General features: G+C 42.0%; 1 protein-coding gene across 1 annotated transcript in view; it reads left to right on the top strand.

The window, feature by feature from the left end:
* The window catches only part of TRAPPC1 (trafficking protein particle complex subunit 1), a 212,248-nt gene that overhangs the window by 45,855 nt on the left and 141,984 nt on the right, over nucleotides 1–24,409 (top strand). Inside the window, exon 2 of the mRNA XM_044077287.1 lies at nucleotides 2,111–2,209. Within this exon, the coding sequence (XP_043933222.1) occupies nucleotides 2,111–2,209 (99 nt within the window). The remainder of the gene's footprint in view (nucleotides 1–2,110; nucleotides 2,210–24,409) is intronic.

A 24,409-nucleotide genomic window follows, 5' to 3' on the forward strand; every position in this document is an offset into this window, starting at 1 on the left:
TGTATCTATTCTTAACCAATGTATTCATATTATGTCTAATTTGGTATAATTATTTCAACTGTATTTGAAGATTGTAAAAATATTGCTCTAAAAATGTTTTGTAATACTTTGTAGGTTTTCTCCCTAAGCCTCCGCTGAAAATGGGCTCCAACCTAGTCAGACTTACCCAGTAATCAGATGTCAATAAGTAAATGTGTAATTGCCCCCATGCAGTTTTTCCTTACCTTACTGTAACTGTGGTTCTTAATACCCACTGTATTCACTGCTGTGCTGTTCTGACATTTAAATCAAGAAACTGGTATACACTGTGCTACTAATTATTTAGCAAAAAAACAAAAATAAAAGTCAGCAAATCCATACCCTTGGTCAGAAATGACAGATTGGTTTGAGAAAGTGTCCAGTAAAAAAAAGTTTTAATTTTGTATTTACTTTTTCAATGACTTGCTTCTGTATGTAAACAGAAAGTTCTTTTAAATTTTATTTAGTGTAAATTTAATATTGGGGATTAGAGATTCAATCCTCAATTAAAAAATTCATATGGTGGACTTGAATGCATTGGGAAGGATCTGCTGCTGCCAAAGTACTGTACTGTAATGTCCAGGAAGTTTGATGTCACACTTTGGTGGGATTTGTGATATGCTAAAATTTACTTGTCATTTTGTTTGCCCTAGAAGTACTTTATATGTTTGGATAGTAGTGCCATCTTTTGCCCTCACTTAAGGGGTGGTATATGGTTGCAACCACTATTTGTAAAAGTATCATGAACTATTAACAAACACTGGATCTGTGATGTGGTGGGGTGGAGCCATAACTGTAACCCAGGCAACTGGAATTTGACTAGCAACCCCAATAAAGGAGGAGTCAGGAAGGCAGATGAGTAAAGGGGCATGACCCACTTGCCTCTTCTGGGCAGTGGAGAAGGAGGGAAGGGGGTGGTTGAAGAGACTCTGGGAGCGTACAAGAGTGTGTGATTTTCCTGGTGGAGACTGGGGAAACCACTTCCCTTCCTTCAGGCTATTTGTTGTTTAATGTCCCTTGTGGAAGTGAAGCACAACCAATGCAATCCGCCCCACTGTACAGCCCCTTTCCACAGAGAAATGGAGAGTGGCAAGGTTAAAAACTCCAACCACTTATTTTTGTTGTCTGAATGATGGTCCCCACTAAGTCAACACTTGCCCTATTGACAGGGCAAGTGGGGCACGAATGAGCTACTTGATGACAAACATAAGTTGTTAGAGTAATGCAGAGGGTGTCCCTCGCTTCTGCTGTAACCAAGGTGGTGTCCCTCACTGCTGCTATACACCAGGTGTGAGAGTAATGCAGAGGGTGTCTCATCACTGCTGCTATACACAAGGTGTGAGATGTCATGGAGAGGGCATCCCTTAATGCAAAGGGTGTCCCTGACTGCTGGTATATTAGCATAACATCTATTTCATGTTATCTTTTATGAGAAGGCTGGAACTCCTTTAATCCCCCCAAACAGTGCTACCCCATTTAAGTGATTTGCTCAGCATGACAGAAAACAGTCACCAGTTTGTACAAGAAAGTTACTTGGTTAAATGTCATCACCATCATGATAAAGTTTCTTGAGACTGCCAAGTGTTAAGGTGCAGTGATGCATTTGATGTACAGTGATCTATCTTTCTTAAGTGTTTGTGTGTTAAGCAAGCATGGACCAGCATTCTTAATTAATGCCTTTATCCCTTTATATGATTAAGGGCTGTAAGTAACTTTTTATAATTCCACCTCAAGCAAGCCAAGGCTGTAAGTAATTCTGCCAACCCCAGGCAAATCAACTTTTACATTTTATGCAACTTGCAGTAAAGCTGGCTTTGCAGTTTTTAAACAGTGGACAGTTTCCTTTCTACAGATTGTATTTCCATAATACTTTTTGCAAGAGGGGTAGCATCCCCTCATTACCCTCTCCAGTCCGCATGTTGTAGTAATTTTAATAAGGGGGGGTTGTAAATCAGAGGGGCCATATACAGTAAAGACTTGATTATAACAGCCCTTCATGGTTTGCTGTGCTCCTCATTGTTTTAAATTTTTTTTATTGTGATCTAAAGTCTCCATAAAAATGGAGTTGTTCAACTTGATACTCTTGTTGTAGATGACAGTTCACAACTTGTTCATATTTGATCGAAATGGAACATGTCTACATTACAGTGAGTGGAATCGGAAGAAACAGGCTGGTATTTCAAAAGAGGAGGTAAGGAACTCCATAAAACATATATGATAGTATGAGATTCATGGTATGTTTTAGTATAGAAACTTTCTTTTATGTTACAAAACTGGAACTTATTTTCATCAGAAGGGTTACAGTCAGCACTTGTTTCTTAAATCAGCAGATTGTGTTTTAAAGTCATGGGTTCATAGGTATTTACTAGACTTTTGATCTGTGAGGAGTTTAAGAAATGTAGCCTTGCATTTCCACAGTAGTTTAAGCTCTTATTTTGTGTACAAAGAACCTGTTGACTGGCAGAAGAAGGATATGTTGGAACATTTACATGTTGCTCCTTTCCGTGATGGACAGGGCAGTTACACAGGGGGAGTGAGTTTGCAGATGTTCATCGTGTTTCACTGCTGCAGTCATTACACTTGGGTTATCCTGCCATCAGGCGGTCCCGCAGTCGGCCAGAGTTCCAAAGTCTTGGTCCGGCGTCGGTTGCTGTCGCTTCTTCCCTGACGTCAGTGCGCCAGGGGTATATAAGATGCAGCCAACGCCATTTTCTTCAGTCTTTCTTGCCGCGTGGTGCCCGAAGCAAAAGCAGTTCGCAAGTGCCGGTCGGCCGACTCCTGAGATTTTCAATTCTAATTTCAGAACCGAAGTCTTCAATAAAGCTAACTACCCCATTGGGGAAACTTTTACTTGCCTCCGACCGATGTCAGTAAAAGTTAATAATTGTATTTCTTGTGGGAAACAAATACCTCATAAGGATTTTCATTCTTACTGTATTCCATGCCTTGGCCCAGACCACGACGTCACTAGTTGTCGGTTTTGTGCTAGATTTAACAAACGCACTATTAAACGTTGGTTTTATTTTGCTTGCCATTACTTTGGCCGAAGGTTTAATTATACCATGCCGTTGGAACAACCGACAACCGGAATACACAATAAACGCAAAGACAAGGATAAGGACAGGCATCCAAGGCCCAAAACTGATGATGAAGCCTCTTCTAGGCCAGTCGCCGGTTCTCAGTGAGGCGCTTTCGCAGCCCCTGTCACCCGCTACCTCAGAGCCACAGGCCGCCTCCGACCCCCACGTGGAGATGTCTAGGCCTCTGGATACTCAAGGTGTTGGGCCTATGGAAACTAACCCATCAGATGGATCCGGAGACGCTGAGCAGGCATTGGCTTTTGAGGTTATTTTCAGACCTTCACAGTTTACCATAAAAACTATAGCCAAGTCTAAAACTCCATTAAAGGCAAAGAAGCAAGTACAGCATTCACCTGGACAGGCCTCCGTGCCTAAAAAAACAGATGCGCAAAATGGCCAAAGACTTAATTACTCTGATCAGGGGTACCCATCCCCCTCCTGATAAAAGGCCTAGGCAGGATACAGACTGAGTCCTCTGACCAGGTTTTCAGTTCTTCTGATTCCTCTTCAGACCAGGGATACTCTTTACCCACCTGTGAGGACTCTGATGCTGAAGAATCAATTCCTTCAGCCTCTCCTCCTGAGGATTATTCTTTTGGGGAAACTTTACATACTATGAGGGAGCATTTCCATTGGGAGGGCCAGGATTACTCAGAATCCAAGAAAAGGCTCAGTGACTTTCTTTTATTACCTCAGCACAGACCCCTTGCTATTCCGCCAGTGTTAGATATTGTGGATGATGTGTTTTCTGAATCAGTTTAAATCCTGATTCTTTGCCCCCTGCTCCAGTCAAGACAGACAGGTACTACAGAGTCCCTGACTCTCACAAATTTCTTTATAAAAACCCTGTTGCTGACCCCAAAACTATTTCCCAGGGTACCAAAGGGGTAAAGGCTTCCAAGGCTAAGAATCCAGTTCCCACTGACAGGGATTCTAGAGCATTAGACAGATGGGGGAAGAAAGTTTACACTTCTGCAACTTTAGCAGGGGGAAGAAAGTTTACACTTCTGCAACTTTAGCAGTGAGAGCTTTAAATTGCCAGTTTCACATGCTTAAATACCAACAATATTTATTGTCTCTGTTAGAACAGAAAATGATTACAAGTTCAGAACATCCTGACTATAAGGAAATGCAGGATTTATTGCATGCAGCTGAACAAGTGAGAAAACATACTCTGCAATGTGGTTTTGATTCATTAGAGGCTTCTTGTAGAGCAGCAGTTACAGGATCTGTGATTCGAAGGCATGCTTGGTTAAAAGAACAAGGTTTACCTGATCATGTTGAGGCTAAATTATTGGATGCTCCTTTACAGCAGGATATTTTATTTGGTGTTAAGGCAGAAGAGGTATTAAAGAAAATGGAGGATAAGGCAAAATCTATGCAAACAGTGAAGGATTTCTTACAGGTACAGCCACCTCGATTTAGCAGAAATTGGCCTTCAAAGAGTTGGTCCTTTCCAGTGTCGGACAGACCTCAAAGAGGCAGATACAGACACCCAAGAGGCAGATCTCAGCCCCAAGGCTCTTACAGACCACGACAGTGGGGTACTTCAACCCCAAAAGGAGGTGAGACAAGTCACAACCTTACAGGAAACAGTCCCGATGACTTCCCCCTTCGAATGCCAAGCACTTACCTTTAGGCAGCTCCCTTAGGGGGGAAAACTAGCACTTGGCATATAATCACCCAAGACAAATGGGTTCTGAATATTGTGCCTCAGGGTTACAGGTTCCACTTTCACACTCTACCAAGGCTAAAAGGAATGCCAGACCTGCCACAAAATCAATGGGCAGAGGCACAAAAACAAATTACAGCCCTCATGGACATGAGAGCTATTCAAAAAGTGCCACAACAGGAACAAGGACAAGGATTTTTCCTAGTCCCCAGAAAGGACAAAGCCTGGAGACCCATACTAGACATTTCTACTCTAAATTTTTACCTGGATGTTCCGAAATTCAAAATATTGACACTACAGCAGCTTCTTCCCATGATGGGCAAGAAGGCTTGGCTTGTTACTTTGGACCTCAGAGGCATGCCTGCATGTCCCTATCAGACAAAATTGCAGAAGATACCTCCGATTCATAGCTGGTTCAGTGCATTACCAATTCTCTGCACTGCCCTTTGGCTTATCTACGGAGCCCAGGGTCTTCACAAAGTGCCTGGCACCAGTAATTGCATTTTGCAGACAAAAAGGAATTCAAATATATCCATACCTGGACGACTACTTTATTCAAGCAGAGAGCAAGGACATTCCTCTAAAGCATCTGGCGTTTGTAAAAAGGTTGCCAATTTGCCTAGGGTACACAGTAAATGAAAAGAAGTCAAAGCTAGTGCCCTCACAAGAGATAATATTCCTGGTTGCCAGCTTAAATACAACGGCCCAGATGGCTTATCTCACGCCAGACAAGCAAGGACAACTGACTCAGTGCTTTCAGTTGATGGCAACAAAAACCCAACTCCCTGCAAGAAAAATTCTGCAGGCCTTGGGATTCATGGCATCCTGCATACTACTAATTCCATATGCCAGACTGCATATGAGGAAATTACAATGGTACCTAAAAAGTGTTTGGACTCAACACTGTCACAGTTTGGAAGCAGTAATACCACTAATTACCTGCCTACAACAGGAGTTTCGATGGTGGGCACAGGCATGTCACCTCAACAAGGGACAGCCTTTCACTCTACCCACAGCCAGGCAGACACTAACAATAGATGCTTCGGATTACGCCTGGGGAGCACACATGGCAGGAAAATGTATTCAGGGCAAGTGGACCGCAGACCAAATGCATCTACACATCAATCAAAAAGAGATGTTGGCTGTACAAAATGCCCTAACAGCTTTCAAGGACCTTCTGCATCCAGGACAACTACTATTAAAGACAGACAACACCACAGTTATGTGGTACATAAACAAGCAAGGGGGCACTCATTCTTATCCCCTATGCAGACAAGTCATGACCTTGTGGAACATGGCTCTAACCTATCAAGTTCATCTACAAGCACAATTCCTGCCAGGAAAGAAAAACACTCTGGCAGACGACTTAAGCAGAATCATCATGGATCCTCACGAGTGGAAATTAAATCCACAAGTATTCAGCATGATAACGCAAAAATGGGGGTGCCCAGACATAGATCTCTTTGCCTCCCCAATGAATTGCCAACTACAAAAATTCTGCACAAGGACTTATCACACACCAGCATGGAAGGTGGATGCTCTCTCGTTCAGCTGGAAAAACCTAACAGTTTATGCCTTCCCACCACTGCCTCTCCTTTCAAAGGTACTCCTAAAAGCCAGACGAGAAAAACCACAGATGATCCAGCACTGGTACCCAATCTTAAAGAACTTAGCTCAAGGCCCACCATGGATTTTACCTCAAACTCCGCACCTTCTGACTCAAAACAATCAGATCCTGCACAGTCAGCTCAAAACCTTAAACCTGGCTGCATGGCAGATTCATTAGTCAAGCAGACAACACCTCTCTCTAAAGCTGTTATGGATGTCATTTTGGAGGCCAGGAGGCTAGCACCAGCAAATCTTATTCAGAAAAGTGGAAGAGATTCTGTGCCTGGAACCAGGCTCAAAGCTTTGACCCTCTTGTCCCAAATATTCCTCAGATATTACAATACTTAACTGAGATGCTGGACAAAGGACTATCCTTTTCATCCATTAAGATCCACGCCTCTGCCATCTCGGCTCATTACAACACAGATCCTCCTATTTTCTCTCATCCATTGCTAAAACAGTACCTCAGAGGGGGCTAAAAACATAAGACCGCCCCGGAGAGCACCAACACCAACTTGGGACCTCAATTTTGTCTTGGAAAAACTAACTTTACCTCCTTTTGAGACAGCCAATTCAGCAGAATTAAAATATTTATCATGGAAAACTGCTCTGCTTCTGGCAATAACCTCAGCATGAAGATTACTAATGGCAGTGGAGCCGGCAGTGGAGCCTTTCATCATTTTTCATCAAGACAGGGTTTCTTTAAGAACAAACCCTTCATTTATGCCTAAGGTGGTATCCAGTGTGGCTCTTAACCAAACTATTCACTTGCCAACATTTTATCCAAATCCCCAGAGTAAAGAGGAGAGACTTCTGCATTCCTTGGACATACACAGGCAATTACGTTTCTACTTGAGAAAAATTGAGCAATTGTTTGTAGCATATGCTGCAGGATCACAGGGAAAGGCTATTTCAAAGCAGACCATTTCAAAGTGAATAGGACACTGTATCCGGTTCTACTACACACAGCATGGGAAAACTGTACCTAGTAACATTAGGCCACATTCCACCAGGGCAACAGCCACTTCAACTGCCTACCTTAGAGGAGTACCTACCAAAGATATCTTGGAAGCTGCAACTTGGAGTTCAGTGCACACCTTTATCAAGCATTATCACTTGCCTCTTTATTCTAGATCCAGAGCTGGCTTTGCCACTGCAGTGCTGCAGGGCCTCATAGCCACCCCAAATCCTCTATAGAACCAGTCACCCTAACTCAGCTTTGGGATTCAACCCAAGTGTAATGACTGCAGCAGTGAAACATGATGAACATAGTACAGTTTTGTACCTACCATAAATGTAAATGTTCAAGTGTCTTCACTGCTGCAGTCCAGGTTACCCACCCGCCATCCCCTCTTTCTTAGCTGGGACTTATCTGTACCTTTCAACCCTATACTACCTATGTGGTGTATTTGCTGGTAACTGAAGGTTTTGTTTTTACCTTTATTGTATGTTTTATTAGCAATATGTATTGCCTACCTATTTGGGGGCACCTGACATCTGGGGCAAGAAAAACTGAAGAAAATGGCGTCAGCTGCATCTTGTATACCCCTGGCGCACTGACGTCAGGGAAGAAGCAACAGCAACCGACGCCGGACCAAGACTTTGGAACTCTGGCCGACTGCGGGACCGCCTGACGGCAGCATAACCCAAGTGTAATGACTGCAGCAGTAAAAACACTCAAACATCTACATTTATGGTAGGTACAAAAATGTGCTTTACTTGTTGATTCATTCTAATTACGTTTGAATAGGGCAAGAGAAGAACGTTATTTTATGTGGAATGGAATACTGTTCTTATAGAAGCGAAATTATATGAGGTACATGCATATCCCTCCAACATGTTTTGCTGATGATGCAGAAGAAATTGAGATCCCTTGAACAGGTATTTATATTCCACCGTTGGACTTGTGAATGTGTAGTAGGTCTAACAGGAAGGGTCTGTTGAGGCACTCCAAATGAGGCAGAGGCCACCTCTCACTGGCCTGTATGGCAGAGAGGAAAAGGACAAGGCTTTGAGACGGTTAACATCGCTTTTATGATTTAGGCTGTTGATTTTTCATTGTGGTAATTACAGTTTGTACAAATACATATTAAACATGGCATTATACTTAATGATAGGTTTAATGAGTGCCATGTGCAGTGGAATGGTGACATCCCTGGACTTTGAAGCTATATCTTTAGATGTAAGTTGTGAAATGAAAAAGTACATCTTGCAATAATAAATACATGATGATCAAAGAAATGTTCATTCTTGGAATAAGTTCCCACATCCCTCATTTACGGGGTCAGTTTTCAGGGGTTTATTGTCATTGTGATAGAAGGGGAATCATGCTTGTTAAGTGATATGGTTGTATATTACTTTGACATTTAGTTTCATTCCATGGCTTTGACTCCAACTGTTGTTTGGGGCCATCTTGGAAGATCATGGTGGCCTCTGGAGAGTTTTTATAGTTCCAGCTTGGTCAGTCACAAACTCTTAACATTAGCTTTGACATTTAAGAAGTAAATGCTAAATAGGAGTGACGCGAGGACTAATCGCTGGGGTACACTACCAGTTACAGGTATTTTGGTGAAGGTAGAGCTGCTCAACCTAACTTCCTGGGTTCTTTTTGTAATCCACTTTGCTATCCAAGTTACATAGGGATTTGCATTTAACTTGGAGAGTTTATATATGATATTTTGGTATAGGATGGTGTTGAATTCCTTTTTGAGATCTAGATATGTGGTGTGCTGATTTATACCCATCCACTGCTGCAATAACTTATTCAAACACATCAACCAGATTAAGTGGGCAGAATCTGCATTTCATGAGCCTAAGCTGGTTTTAAATGAGATCCTGTAGTTTACCTATGTTTGTATTTGTTAATTTCATAATGATCTCCGTAGCCTTACATATAAGGCTTGTACAAGCTTATGGAACTGTAATTACCTGGGACCACTAAAGCTCCACCTTTGTACAATGGATTGACGGTTGCTGTCCTCTATTCATCCAGCACAAAGCCTGTTTTGAGGCTGAAATTGAATACTCTCTGTAGCTGGTCTGAAAAGTTATATTTCAGGCTAACCAGTAGGCAGCTTAGTATGTCAACTGAGTCCATACTAGTGTTCTTGGCCGTAGATAATTCCTTGAAGACTTGCTTTTTTTTTTGGGGGGGGGGGGTTAGTTGTATAGATACAGGTATGTGATCTGAGAATATTGGAGGAGAGGGGTGACATTTTTAACTACATTTGTCTGCTAGTAGTGTCCTTTAGGTCCAAGTATGTGGAATAATTTATTATCAGCTGTTCACAGTGCTGGCCATTATGATGAGCTTTCTAACACAGTCAAAGAAGGCATTTTCCACTCATATGTGGCATTGGTTTATATAATCAGAGTATGGAGCGCCTTGTTTACTTTCGTAAGAATATTTTTGGCATCTTAAAAGTTAGATTATATTTTTGCATGCAGTGATTTTTTTTTTTTTCTTTTATTATGGAACCAGTTTATATTAGGGTTCCACCACAGGGGTTTATTTTTGAATTTGCCATTTGGCATTGTATCAGTTTCTGATGGGGGGAAAATATATGTATGTAACTATTTTCATGTGTGTAAGATTTGGCAATAAAGAATTCTGTCTAAGCAATGGGGTCTCCAAGATGGAAGGGACTTTGAATTTTTCTGGGTCATCACTTAGTTTTTGGTTTATTAGTCTTTGCATAATATCTGAATACCGAGGTATTGGAAGTTGCTTCAAACCTTATACATTTGTGATTTTTTTTTTGTCTGATTTGACCAGGGAGGAAGTTAAAATTGGTGGGGAGCAAAGCTGTCTCATTTTGTTAAGGACCAAATCCAGGATTATATTGCCTGTGGTAGGAGTGTGGACTAACTGGTCCAGAGAGTTTGTATTGATGAAATCAAGAAATTTTGGAGCATACATGTTTAAGGATGTACTAGTATACCAGTTAATGGAAGAGTAGTTGAAGTCTCCTAGGAGGTTGGTGTTTTGGCTTATTGCATAGGGTGCCATACTTGTTGGGTAGGAAGTATGGGCTAAGGAAGACATAGAGGTGATCCTGATATGATCAGGGTTTTTTGTTAATACTAAGCTGTTTGTGGAGGAGTTTCAGGTTTTCTGTTTCAGTCTGGAGGGGATTTTTTTAAGAATATGAAGACATTGCCACCTTTAATGCAATTGTCTAATGTGGTGGGCCTGTCTAATATGGCGGGCCTGAATGTGTGAAAGGCATTGAAACCCAACAGTGGTTTAGTGCTTTTGCTGGTCTTGAATTGGTTGTCTGTGACAATGCATATATTGATCTGTTCTAGGGTAAAGAGTGCTTGTAGGAAGTCGAATACTTATGCCGTACAAATAAAACTGTAAGTATTAGCATTTTAGAAGGTGTTCACTGTTTGGTAAAAGGCTGCTTGTAGAACATGTGATTAAAGTTGTTTTTTTACATAGCTTGCTATAAATCTGGGAAACTGATGGAGTAGATTTTGTCTTTGTTTTAGTTGCATCTGTCAAGGAATGATAGTCATTCACTAGATATAGTTTGCTTTGTGATGTGTATTCCATGTTGCATTGTGGGTCCCTGATTATGATAGCAGTACAGCTAGGTATAGTGGATTGTCAGTTTCTTTTTGTGGTGAGGAGAAGAAAGTGTGTTGGTATATGTAAAGCAGGTAATAAATAGTTACACAGATACTGAGTTAGTCTTCTGAGAGTAGCCATTTAGGTGGTGGGGGCATTGTGTGTGTGTGTGTGTGTGTGTGTGTGTGTGTGTGTGTGTGTGTGTGTGTGTGTGTGTGTGTGTGTGTGTGTGTGTGTGTGTTAGGAGTAGCATAGCTAGTTTACTTAATAGGGAGCAGAAAAGTGTAGTAGTGAGACACAGTACCATTTCCATGCACAAGAAGACGTACCATTTCTTCCTCGTATTTGTGCGCTGCAGTGGTACCTAAAGGAGAAAGTTTGTGGGGGTTGTGGGAGGTGGAGTGATTGACTTTAATGATGGTTATTTGTTTGGATGATGGAATGTGGAATGAGCTGTCTTAAGGTTGGATAATGGTATATTTTGAAATCTGAGCTAATTGATCTGAGAAATACACAATGGTGAGAGTTTATGGATGTGATCAGAGGCAAATCTGAACACATGATGATAAGCATGTTCTAAATTGGAGGTGTGTAAGGAGCAGATGTTTAAGAAGAAAAAAATGACTTATTAGTAAGTAGACAGTAGTAAGGTGTATAGTTCTCCACCCCTGAATTGTCCTAGTATCACATACTTTATTCCATCCTGTTTACACAGACCTTTGCAGTCACCTCTCAGTTTACCCAAGTTCACATTTATTCCTTGATCGCCATTTTCCTTACTGTATATGTATGTTTTGTTAACATTTTGAATGATGTGGAACTTGTGTTATGCGCTGTTGTTCCCTGAATGAATGTCTACCAGTAGTGGGTCCAAATGCACTCTCACCCATTATGAAGTAAGTAATGCAAGTGTTAAGATTTGGCAGTGTGATAACTACTCGTACAGGCATCCATTGGCTTCCCTTTCATTAAGTCATAGTGCTACATTACATTCTCTCCTGTTATTTTGTTACAGTTTTTTTATATGTGATTATTTCATTTTGTTTAACAAAGATGTTCCTAAATGTACAGTATGCATTTGAATATATTTTTGTTTGGTTTGGCATTAGCCATGGTGCTCATTTTAGGTTTTGTCTGTGCTGTTCTAAAATGTTAAACTGTTTTTGGAAGATTTAAATACCTGTAAATGTTTTAGAAAGCCACAACAGAACTGCATTCATCATTACTAGTTTCACTTCATACAGTAAGTAAATGATCTGTAAACACATGGTACAATTTATTTTCATTTGTTAACCAGGGCAGAATTTGACCATTTTTAGACTGCTGAGTATAAAAAGAGAGAGAGAGTGGGAAAAAAAATCCACTTACAAACAAAGCAGATTACAAGAATACAGAATAATGAGCTTATTGCAGTATATGTGACTATATACTCGATGTTTGAAACACTGCAATGATTCCAATAAAAGCAGTTTCAAAGGTAGTCAAAAATGGAATTGACAAATGCGCATCATGTGTATTATTCACATTTATTTTTGGATGAAGGGTAGAAGAAACAGAGGAGGGTAATGAAGAGAGTGAAGAAAGGGGAAGGAAATCACTTGTTTGAAAAATAGTGTGTAGGTGAAAGAGCATGTGGATTATCAGAGTCAGTGATAACTGTAGTTTAGTGAATGACCTATCTGAAGGGACTGAATGATTGGCGGTTTTGTTTCAGAATTCGTTAGAGAATGCTAGGCTAATAACCATAAAGGTGCTTTTTAAGCGTAGCCATGCTTCCTAGAAATGTTAGGTATGAATCCCAAAAGATGTCCTGACTGAAATGACTGTTGCAGTATTCCTGACGTATGAGTTGTCACTGCTGAGGTGCCAAAGCTTTGCCTTCCTAAGGTTCTATTCCTGATGGATGACCTCAGCTCTTAAGCATAGGGTTATAAAGTTGGGCATATGACATGGTGTAAAAGAAAACACAAAGATCAATACACGTTAGGTTCAAGCAGGGCACCCTTTATTACTTGCAGCAAGGAGACAACGCATGTAGCTACAAGGTTTGTCTGATTTTCCATAGTTCAGCCTACAGTTTTTATACAGTTTTCTACAAGTTCACAAAAAGATGCTATTATTAGATTTGCTGCTGACATGGTCAGATAATTGCTGTCTTGCAAAAACATGTTTTGAGAAAAACAACCAGGCCTTGGGCTTGTTTCAACTTTCCTTAGTTTCTCACAATTCTTTCTCTAGTTCTGATATGATACATTCAAGGTACAGTTCTGATCTCAATGCACATTCTGCTGACCATGGTGGATTTACAGACATCCATTGTTCTTTTTTCAGAGCTTCTAGCAGCTGCATAGTTTCACACAGAATAAGCAGAATAAATGTATTAACTCCTTTTAACCCTTAATGCACTAAACCTGCATATTGCAGTTATATATTTCAATACACTAAGCCTACATATTGCATTACAGTTATACATTTTCCTAACATTTCCCCCCTTTTAATACTTTATTCTACTTTCAAAACAAGCATAAACAGTTTTTCTTCCCTTAACCTTTTCCCACTCGGGATTTGCAGTTAGAGAGTCATTCAGTTCAAGCTTGTGAAAGTATCTCTTCAGCTTTTAATCAGTACCTCTAACTCAACATTCTGATATAAAGTCTTTGAAATTGAAGCGTCTATGAAATTTTCAACTAGTCCTTTTATACAGGGAATGCAGCAGCATCCACACACCATCAGTAAGGCTACCCCTACACAGATGGCAATCAGAATGTTCATCAAGATGCTGCCCCAACCCCTGAACCATTTTTGGAAAAGGTCTGTCAATGGATTCGGTCCTGGTTTGGTCATAGCCGACACTTGCTGAATTATTCTGAGATGGCTGTCTGTTTCATGTTTGTTGTCAGGAATAAATGAACAGCACCCCTCCTGGATTAAAGTGCACAACCCTCCTTTTGCCACTAGGTTGAAGTCGAAAGCCATGCGATTTTGAAGCACCACTGTCCTCATGGCTGTGAGTTCATCAGTCACCAATTCTAGGGCGGAAAAAGTCGTATTACTCATTGTTTCAAGAAGTTTGGATAGTTTTCTCAGCTCCCTGATCGATTTCACTGCTCCGTATGCTGGTATTATGCCCGCCCAAGATATGACGTCATCACCCTGATCCATATGCGACAGTCCTTTGTCACTCACATGGGCTAAATCATGGTGATATATCCAGGATGCATCAACTTATCCCACCGGATTAGTGGGTTTCTTGATTTCTCGAACATTTCGAATTTTTCCCTGGGGTAGTGTCGATACATGTATTGCTGGAATCGGATATGCCAGAAAACAGCTTCCAGACCAATTGCCTGGTAGCCATTTATATGCTCTATCACCGCACACGAAATAGCAGTCAGGAATTGCGACTGAGATGTTGCTGATTTTATAGTTACCGGGCTTTTGTTGGGTCATAGCCCAGAACATTTTACTAAGCACGATTTGATTTTCATCAACCGTTTTCTTTCTTTCAGTAAAGTCATTGCTATTGCCAACCTGTAATTGCTGGCCTTCAGTTGTCGTGGTGCAGGAATTCCCAGTACAATGATGTATCACTGTCATATTACAGGTGCTATTTCCAACTTCTGTTTTTCCGTAGTTTTGAAAGCACACTGTTCCTCTTTTTGCCTCAGGTAAAAATAGGGTCACTCTTTTTTAATCGATGTCACATTCACTGCATCCTTCAGTAGTGCTTGCCAGGTTTGATTCATATTTAAGGGAATCTGTATTAAGGATATTCCTCCATGTGCAGTAGGAATAGCTGCACAGACCCAGCAATTGGAGATATTGAGGGTGTCTGCATAGCTTAATAGCCTGATAAGTATTGAAATTTGGGTGCCACTTGGCACGTTTACTTTGTTCTACTTGTGTGGCAGAGAAAAGAAATGGCCACAATAAAAAGATTATTGCTACCAGTACAGTTAACAGGATGGTCATGCAATATTTCTGCGGGAATGATTGTTCGTATTCCTGTTTTCTCCGGTTCTTCCAAACAGATGTACTTGGATCTTTCTTGCTTCCGTCATCTTCGCCTAGGACACGTGATCTTACTCTCTGCCCTATAGGACCTTAGCACCGGTGATTGCTTCATTGGGTTTGAGACGGATCAGTTCCTATTGATCTGACCCCCCCCCCCCTTTGTAGTCAGACTTTTGTGCTTAGGGTCCCGATGGAGAGGTAAGATCTTTGTCCAGCTCAAAGTTCTTCACCAACTTGCAGTGCGTCAGATGTATCCATGAAGCTCGCTCTGCTATTTTGACTGCAGTAGGTATTGAAAGAAGCACCTAGTAGGGACCTTCCCACATTGGCGAAGCCCAGTTCTTTCGCTTCACGATTGTGATCCACACCCAGTCTCATGGCGTCACTGTCACCTCCGATGTTTCGGTTTGTTTTTGACCTGAAACAGAATTAGACTGAAACAGATGTTTAGAACTCAGCAACTTTTTCATATATTCAGCTAGTGTAAAATCAGCTTCCTGGTCTGATGACATGAGGGGTTTCCACTGGGGTGTATAATAAGCCCTCCCATACAGCCTTTCAAAAGAAGTCTGTCCTTTTGCTGTAGGGACAGTTCTCATGTTCAACAGTGCCAGGGGTAGCAGTACAGCCAGGTTTTCCCTGTCTCGGCTATCAATTTCCTCAGTTTGCTTTTCAGTATACCATTATGTCTTTCAACCAGCCCTGCAGACTGCGGATGATATGCACAATGATTTTTTTAAAGAAATTCCAAAAAACTTACTCAGATGCTGTATGGTTTGATTTACAAAGTGCGTACCATTGTCACTATAGATTCTCTCTGGAATGCCGAACCTAGGAATAATTTCCTTGACAAGTACTTTTGCTACTGTAGCTGCATCTGGATTTTTGGTTGGAAAGGCTTCCACCCACCTAGAAAACATATCTATAATGACAAGGCAATACCTCTTATTTTCACATTTGTTCAATTCTATGAAATCCATACAGATAGTGGGAAACGGATATGGTGGTGTGGGAAAACTCCCTTGCTTGGGCTTTATCGCCCCCTGTGCATGGGGTTTGTTACAAATCTGACACATTAAACAAAATTTTTTAGAATAGTTTGTAAATCCATACGTTGTGAACACTTGGTTCACCAGCTGTATCATCCCCCCTGTTGAGACATGGCACTGCCCATGGCTCAACAATGCCGCATAACAGAACAAATTAGAGGGTAGTGTTGGTTTCCCTTCCTTAGAGATGTACAGCCCATTTTCGAGGACTGCTCCCTGTTTTATCCATCGCTGTTTTTCAGCTTGCGTAGTGAGTGTCTGCATTGTTTTTAACATATCCAGATTCAAAGTTTCAGAGGGCTGTAATTCCTCATTTAAAAGAAGTACCTCTGTAGCTGCTTGTTTTGAAGCTGTATCAGCTCTTGCATTACCTTTTGAAATCCTATCTTGTTGCTTGGTGTGAGCTGCACATTTGCAAATGGCCACCTACTGAGGTAACTGAATAGATTCTAAAAGATCTAAAATAAATTGTGCATGATTTATAGTTTTGCCAGTAGATGTTATCATTCCCCGGTTTTTCCACTGTTGTGCAAACACATGTACAGTGGAGAAAGCGTACTGGCTATCAGTAAAAATGTTTACACATTTACCCTTCGCTAAGGTACATGCCCGTGTCAGGGCAATCAATTCTGCTGCCTGGGCAGATAAATGGTGCGGTAAAGATTTTGTTTTTATAACCTCAGTATCAGAGACTACTGCATATCCTACTAGGTTCTGTCTTGCAGGGCCCCTTTTGCACGAGCCATCCATGTAGTATGTCACCTCAGCATTATCCAAGGGGACATCTGTGAGATCTTTTCTAGGTAGTGTCTTTTGCTCGATTACCTGCAGGCAGCGGTGCGGTGTGCCGTCTGCAGGGGTTGGGAGCAGAGTAGAAGGGTTCAAAGTCGTGCATTGTTCAGTTGTCATATAAGGTTGGCTCAACAATATAGTCATGCAGGAGAGATGCCTAGCAGGGGAAAGATATGCCACTTTTTTCTTGTAACAAGATAATTGCGACTGCATGGGGTACCCTCAAAGTGAGGGGGTGGAACAAAGCTACTGAAGCTGATGCCTGTACCGCCATTGCAGCTGCAACAACTGCCTGGACACAGTGGGTAGTGACCGTGCCACTGGGTCCAGCTGTGATGAATAGTAAGCAATGGGACGTTGCTTTATCCCCATGTTGTTGTGTTAGTACTGATGTCATATAACCCTGCTTACAATCTACAGTCTGGAAAAAACATTTATGATAATTTGGTAATCCCAGAACTAGAGAGGATGCTATTAATTGTTTTAGTTTACCAAAAGCAGATTCTGCTTCTGATGTCCATTGTAACAAATCTTGCGCTGCTATGGGTGTCTTGTATATAAGGTCAGTTAGAGGTGCAGATTCCAAGGCATAGTTTGGAATCCAACTTCGACAAAAATTAGTCATTCCCAAGAAGGACATCATTTCCTTCTTGGTGGTAGGCTTTGGTGCCTGTAAGATTGCCACTTTTCTGTCCTCATCTAATGTTCTACCTTCCTTGGATATCACATATCCTAGGTACTTCACCTGTTTTTTCCAGAGCTGCAGTTTGTCTTTGTTTACTTTATGTCCCTCAGCGGCTAAAAATCATAGAAGTGCTACGGTATCTTTCCTACAATCCTGCAGGGTGGGGGCCGCTAACAAAATGTCATGAACATAAAGTAAGATCTGACTACCCTTCGGCGGATTAAACCTTGCCAAGTTACTTGACATTTCCTGTGAGAATATCGTAGGGCTCTCACAATATCCCTGTGGTAGTCCTGTATATGTGTATCTTTTTCCCTGAAATGTGAATGCAAACCAGTACTGGCTATCTGGCTATCTGGGTGTATCTGTATTGAAAAGAATGCGTTGCTAATATCCACCACAGAGAAATACTTTTGTTGATGTTTTAAGTCATTTAACAGAGTGTGTGGATCTGGCACTATGGGTGCCCTTGGTATTACTGCATCATAAACAGCTTGCAAATCCTGGAACATACACCATTCTCCATTGGCTTTTTTAACTGGAAATAGAGGTGTATTACACAGAGAATCGGGAGATTCCACTAGTACCCCTCCCTTAAGTAATGCTGCTATAATAGGTTTTATCCCTGCCTCTGCATCTTTCCTTAAGGGGTATTGTCTTTTCTGTGGTCTAAATGTTGATTTTGGTGTGATATTAACTGGCCCTGCCGTACGGATAAGTCCTACATCTGATTTCCCTGTTGACCAGAGAGTCTCTGGTATATCTCACAAGGCGTTTTCTTCCTCCTTCTGTAGGAGCGTCCATCAGCTGTCTTCGAGAGAATGCCGGTGCACAGCTGGGTTGGTCTGTGTCACCCAATTCAATTTCTGTACTTGTATTCCCTGTCTTGACAGTTCCAGTTCTGTTTGTTTCTCCCATCTTGTGGCTTTCTCCCCTAGGTCTACCCACTGTATATTTTTATTCTTGGTCAAGCTAACATTAGGTAATCGATTAGATTTATAAAGTGTTAAAAATTCCTGGGGCAGTGAACAGCTGACTAAACTATTCTGTGTCCCAGTACAGGTTACGCAGTACCAGTCTATTTGTATGATTCTTAAATAATCTTTCTTCATATTCCTTATCGGGTCCTGATGTATTACAAAAATATAGGGTACAATGTAACAGGTGTTTATCAATGTCGAGGGAGGGAAACTTACTGATGGCTACGTTCATCAGCTCATTGGTCACAGTCCCTGGACCAGTTGTGACCAAGTCCTGACTATACCAATAAAATATTTCACCCCCCAATTGCACCGTAAAGGTGTCAGTTTGTCACTGTGTTTCCATTCCCTGCATGGTTGAGACTACTGCTATGCCAAATAACTGCATGAGATCCCTGCCCAAGAGATTCACTGGGCACTTTGCAGAAACTACAATCTTACTTTTCTGTGTCAATCCCGAAACAGGATCAGTTATTGCAATATTGCGGGAGAGGGGCTCCCGATATAGCTGCCCATTAGCTGCTTTGACTAATATGTAGTCAGATGATTCTGAGTTTTCTGGCAATTTGGAGGGGTTTATCAGGGTTCATGATGCCCCTGAGTCGCACAAAAATTTGACTTCCCTGCCTTCCACTAAAAGTATAACTTCTGGTTTAGTATCTGCTAAGTAGAGCTCCAAGCTCAATAAAGCCAGGTCTAGTACTTCATCTTCTACTTCACCATCATCAATTCCCTGTACTTCCTCTATTTCCCTTTTCACATTCTCATTTGTCCTTTCTGCACTAGCCCCTTCTAATGATTCCTGACTATCATATAGTCAGTCTTCACCCTCCTTGTCTTCCGTTGTTGCTTTCTTATTTTTCCTGCAATCCCTTGCCAAATGTCCCTTTTTACCACATTTGAAACATTCACCCCTTTTTTTACGTCCTTCAAAGTCTTCTGATCGTTGATCAGTCTGCCTACCCCCCTGTGCATTTTTCCTACCCTTCTTCCCAGGGTGTACTACATAAACTTCTGCTCCGTCCTGTACAGAAAATACTTGAGCCTTCTTTTTCTTTTTGCTATTAAAATGGCCTTTCAGCATGCCTAGCATATTCAAGTAGTGATTGTAACCTACTAGTTCGATGGTCAACCATATGTTTTGTAATAAGACTGCTTATAGGCGCACTACTACCTTTTAAAAATGCATTTTTCAACTGCTGTTCATATGGGGAATCTTGTTTTTGGTCTTCGAGGATCTGCATCCCACAGTGGTTATTAAAACATTCCAGCAGCGTAGTGAAATATTGGTCAACTGTCTCACCCTCCTGTTGGATGCATTGATTAATGCACGTCCAGTCTGCCCTAGGTTTCCATTTTTCAGAGATGTGGTCTGTAAGTCCTTTTGCTTTAGCGTCTAAATCTGCACTGCTATGAGAGGGTTTTTGTTCAGCATCACGAGGATTCCAATTGCCACAAATCATGTACCAATCTGGCCCTACAATTTGTCGAACTACCCTTTCTATTTCTTCCCCGTTTAAATAACTTAGCCTCATTCCTTCTAAATCGTCTGAAAATTTTCTAAAATTAATTTTCGGGTGGGGAATCCCTTCTGTAGCTTTCCGGATATCTTCCGGAGTCCAGGGTCTATATACTAAGATGGTTGGATCCTGATTCTCCTGTCCAGCCTGAGGGTTCGGTACCTCTATGAGTGGACATATTTCCTCTTCTTCTCCCGCAGGTTGTGTGTCTTTAGATTTCTGCCATGACTCTCGATTACTTGCTTTTGTTTGGGACCTAGTTTCAATGGGATCCCTTATTTTAGCTAGTTTCAGTTTTATAGCATCCCTATCCTCAGTGACCACAGGATATAGTGGGGGTGGATCTACCTGTCTACTCGCTCCATATTCTGGTAAGGGAGTGGGAGGCAGAGGTGCTGTCTTTGAATCCTTGTTCTTTTTGTCCCTACGGTTTACTTCCTCCAGCCACCTGTGTGCCTGGGGAATCCCTAACTGTTGTTGCTTTTTTACCTGAGCTTTAGAATCAGTTTTATGTTGTTTAATAAGTTTGAGTGAGGATTTTTCTAATTTTCCGTCAAATTTGTATTTAATAACCCATTTCGAAAAGTATCTAACATTGTCTGCGTGCTGTGACTGCATATATTTTGCATCTTCTATTAACGGTGGGTCTCGCTGTGTTTTTGTACACTTATTACCCATTTTCTTTTACCTTTGATTGTTACGTAACTTCACCTTGATTCTCTAGTTTTAACGTGTACCACTGATTTTGTTATAGTCTCTCCAGAATGACTGCCTAAAGTCTACTTATTCTGTTTTTTCCCTGATCTATGACGAGACATTACCTTTCTAATCCCTGACTGTAAGAAAAATACAATCTGATAAAAAATAATACACATCTAGTCCTTGATCCTAAAACAGAAAAAAAAGTAGATTCACCTTACCTGAGCCCACGTGATTGATTGCCGATTCACGGAAAACCCATTCTTCAGTCACAGATTAGAAAGTGGCTGGCCTCTTTTGACGACAATTCAGTCGGAGGACTTTACATGTAAGCAGAACCAATTTGGTTTCTTCCCTGTACGGTTTCAGCCACCTGGCCGTCTGATCCGAGGTGAAGAGAGGGTTTCCGGCTCAAAGGAGCAATCTGTAAAAGAAAACACAAAGATCAATACACGTTAGGTTCAAGCAAGGCACCCTTTATTACTTGCAGCAAGGAGACAAAGCATGTAGCTACAAGGTTTGTCTGATTTTCCATAGTGCTGCCTACAGTTTTTATACAGTTTTCTACAAGTTCACAAAAAGATGCTATTATTAGATTTGCTGCTGACATGGTCAGATAATTGCTGTCTTGCAAAAACATGTTTTGAGAAAAACAACCTGGCCTTGGGCTTGTTTCAGCTTTCCTTAGTTTCTCACAATTCTTTCTCTAGTTCTGATATGATACATTCAAGGTACAGTTCTGATCTCAATACACATTCTGCTGACCATGGTGGATTTACAGACATCCATTGTTCTTTTTTCAGAGCTTCTAGCAGCTGCATATTTTCACACAGAATAAGCAGAATAAATGTATTAACTCCTTTTAACCCTTTAATGCACTAAACCTGCATATTGCAGTTATATATTTCAATACACCAAGCCTACATATTGCATTAGTTATACATTTTCCTAACACATGGATCCTCAGATTATCTTGCTGCTAACCCAAATGCAGGTCATGCTTCTGCTGGACTGATAGCCATTTGGTCGTTGTTCCTTTCACTTCACATTGTCCTGTATTCAGGTAAGTGTCCCATTGGGGAACCTTCCATCTGATGTTGGTCATCTTCATTACTTACTGATGGGTGGTCTGTTCCATCCTCAGAACCGAGTCAGCCTTGTAACAAGCTCGTGCCAGCCAAAAAGACTCTCGTGCTAAGCTTTTACCCACAATGCCCTTTTCCCTATTACCTCAGATCTCATTTGCCACATAGCCGTAAAGCCAGCTCTCAGCTAAGTACTTAGTCTTTTTGCTTATAAAAGTGTGTTCTTGTATTTGTTCATTTTATTTTTTTATTCTAAATCTGTTTATTTAATCTGTCGCTAGTTTTTTGCCCACTCTTAAGTATCCCTTTCTATATTTTCCCTCAAATACCTTACAGTAATCTCAAGTACCATTGTTGGTACAGCCCTTTCCCTTTACCCCCTGTGGTTATCTTTCAATACCATTGCTGGTATTTCTCTCCTTCTCTTCACTTCCCTTCTCTAAAAAAAAAAAAAACTTTCCTCTCTACATTTTTCTGTATTGTTGGATATTTGTGATTTGATAGGCTGTCTGAGAAAAAAAGGAGCATTGGACTTTAAACAGTGCAACAAGTGTAGTTGCAAAATGCCTAACAGTAATACCCATGCTTCGTGTGTATATTGTTTGGAGTTCCCCATCTTTCTGTACAGCCTCCTTATTCTATTTGTCTGGGGTTTTAATTTTCCGAACTCTTAATGAAAGAAGAAACACACGACTACTACGTCAACGGTACCGACCCTGCCTAAACTACAAATTTTGACATCCATAGCGATTATGGCACCTGTTACAACCACAAATTGTGACCTCCACAGCGATTACGGCACCTGTTACAACCACAGCATCGAGCTTACCCACAGTGTCTGCTCCATGTTTGGACACACCTGCCACACAAGTCTCTAAACTCGAGACATTGGTGCAGTTAGACCGTACTGCATGGACCCAGTACTCCCCTTCAGTAGATCCTTTTCTTGGGCAGCAATTTAGCCCTTTTTTAGAACAGGCAGAGTCACCATTGGGGATATCCAAAAGATCGACCAAGAGCCACTCGGAACTGGATGTGGTGTGTCTTGTGGACCAGCTGCTGACAGCCACAGGAATTGCCACACCTTCTAAGACCCCATTCGCGTTTGGACTTGGGAATTTATCTCCATGGACTCCAGCTTACTCCCCTCCTTTGACCTCCTTGCAGGCTTTGAGGTATTAAGCACTGATGCCTTTCTCGGTTCCCACTCCTTCGGTGCCACTAGTGGATCTCACTGTTGCCCCAGAGCCGTCCCTTTGGCCTTCGACTCTTTTGGAGCCAGGCCATTTTCAGGTTCAGGACTGGACTGCGGGCTCTTTGGCACCTGGTATGGCTCAAAGAGTTTTTCTACAGTGCCGCCTGTCATGGTCCCAGGAGCACTGTCTGTATAGAGTCCCCTTGAGGCTCCATCCTTTGGAGCATGCTAGTCAGAGCGGGGTATGACCCCAGTTTCGAGGTTCTCCTTCTCAGTTCTGGGCTCCCATCCCTCTTTGAGCGGGGCAGCTTTCCAAGCGATGGAGAGGGGGCTTGCCTCTGTAGGCAAGCCTTTAGCGTCAGAACCCCAGGTATGTCCTTCCTCTGAGCCGCAGCCGACACAAGCCACTGCTTCAGATCATCAAGCATAAGAGCCTCAGGATACCCTACTGCAGGGTGCCCCTTTTTCAGAGTCCTCTTCAGAAGATCCTGCTGAAGAGGTACCACTTGAGAGGACATGCAAAAGGAAACGTGGACTCGCCTGCAGAGTCTGTAGCCGAGGACATGGACTACGATGAAGGGGAGGGGTTCCCACAGTCACCCCCTGATGAGGTCTCATTTGGAAACGTCCTTGAAATATTGAAACAGAGGGGTGACTGGAACTCCAATAATCCCTCCTCCAAGGAGCCAGTGTTCCTGCAGGCTTTTCGTGCCTGACCCTCTACTTCCTGGGTGACCCCACCTGCAGATGAGCTGGTTCAGCTCATTGTGCAGCATGCATGGAAGAGTCCTGATACCACTGAACCCATCCCATGGAGTCCGGACACAATTTTATCTCCTCCTGAGCAATACCATCACTGGTCCAAGGGTCTTACAGTAGACGTGATGGTGGTGGCGGCTGCCACGAAAAAGGAACTGGCCGAGGAGAGCCAGAAAGTCCACCCCCCAAACAGGGAGTCTCGGGCGGTGGACAGGCTAGGGAGGTGAGTTTTTGCATCATCGACCTTTGCTGTTAGGTCTTTGGATTATCTGGCACACTTCACCAGGCTTCAGAGAGACTTATTCGCCGAACTGTCTGAAACCTTAGCAGGAGTTGCTTCTGACGAGGTCCGTGACAAAGTTGCCTCGCAGTTAGCTACCCTGGAATCCATTTCCAGCTCCTCCATGCGTCTAATTTCTCACACGACTGAAGGAGCAGCCAGAGCAGCGGGTTCAGGTATTGTTATGAGACGTCATGCCTGGATGCGCCTTTATGACTTTGCGGACACTTTTAAGTCTTCCTTCCTTAACGCTGCAGTGGAAGCTTCTTCCCTTTTTGGCCCAAAAGTGAAAGACACACCGGCCAGGTGTGAGAAAGACGGAAAGGCCGTGTCTGACATGAGCATACGTTTTTCCACGTCTCAGCATCTATACTTTAGGAACCAGAGTAGCGGAAAGATG

Source organism: Protopterus annectens, chromosome 7.part0, assembly GCF_019279795.1.
Source record: "Protopterus annectens isolate FY-2018-M chromosome 7.part0, PAN1.0, whole genome shotgun sequence".
Lineage (NCBI taxonomy): Eukaryota > Metazoa > Chordata > Ceratodontiformes > Protopteridae > Protopterus > Protopterus annectens.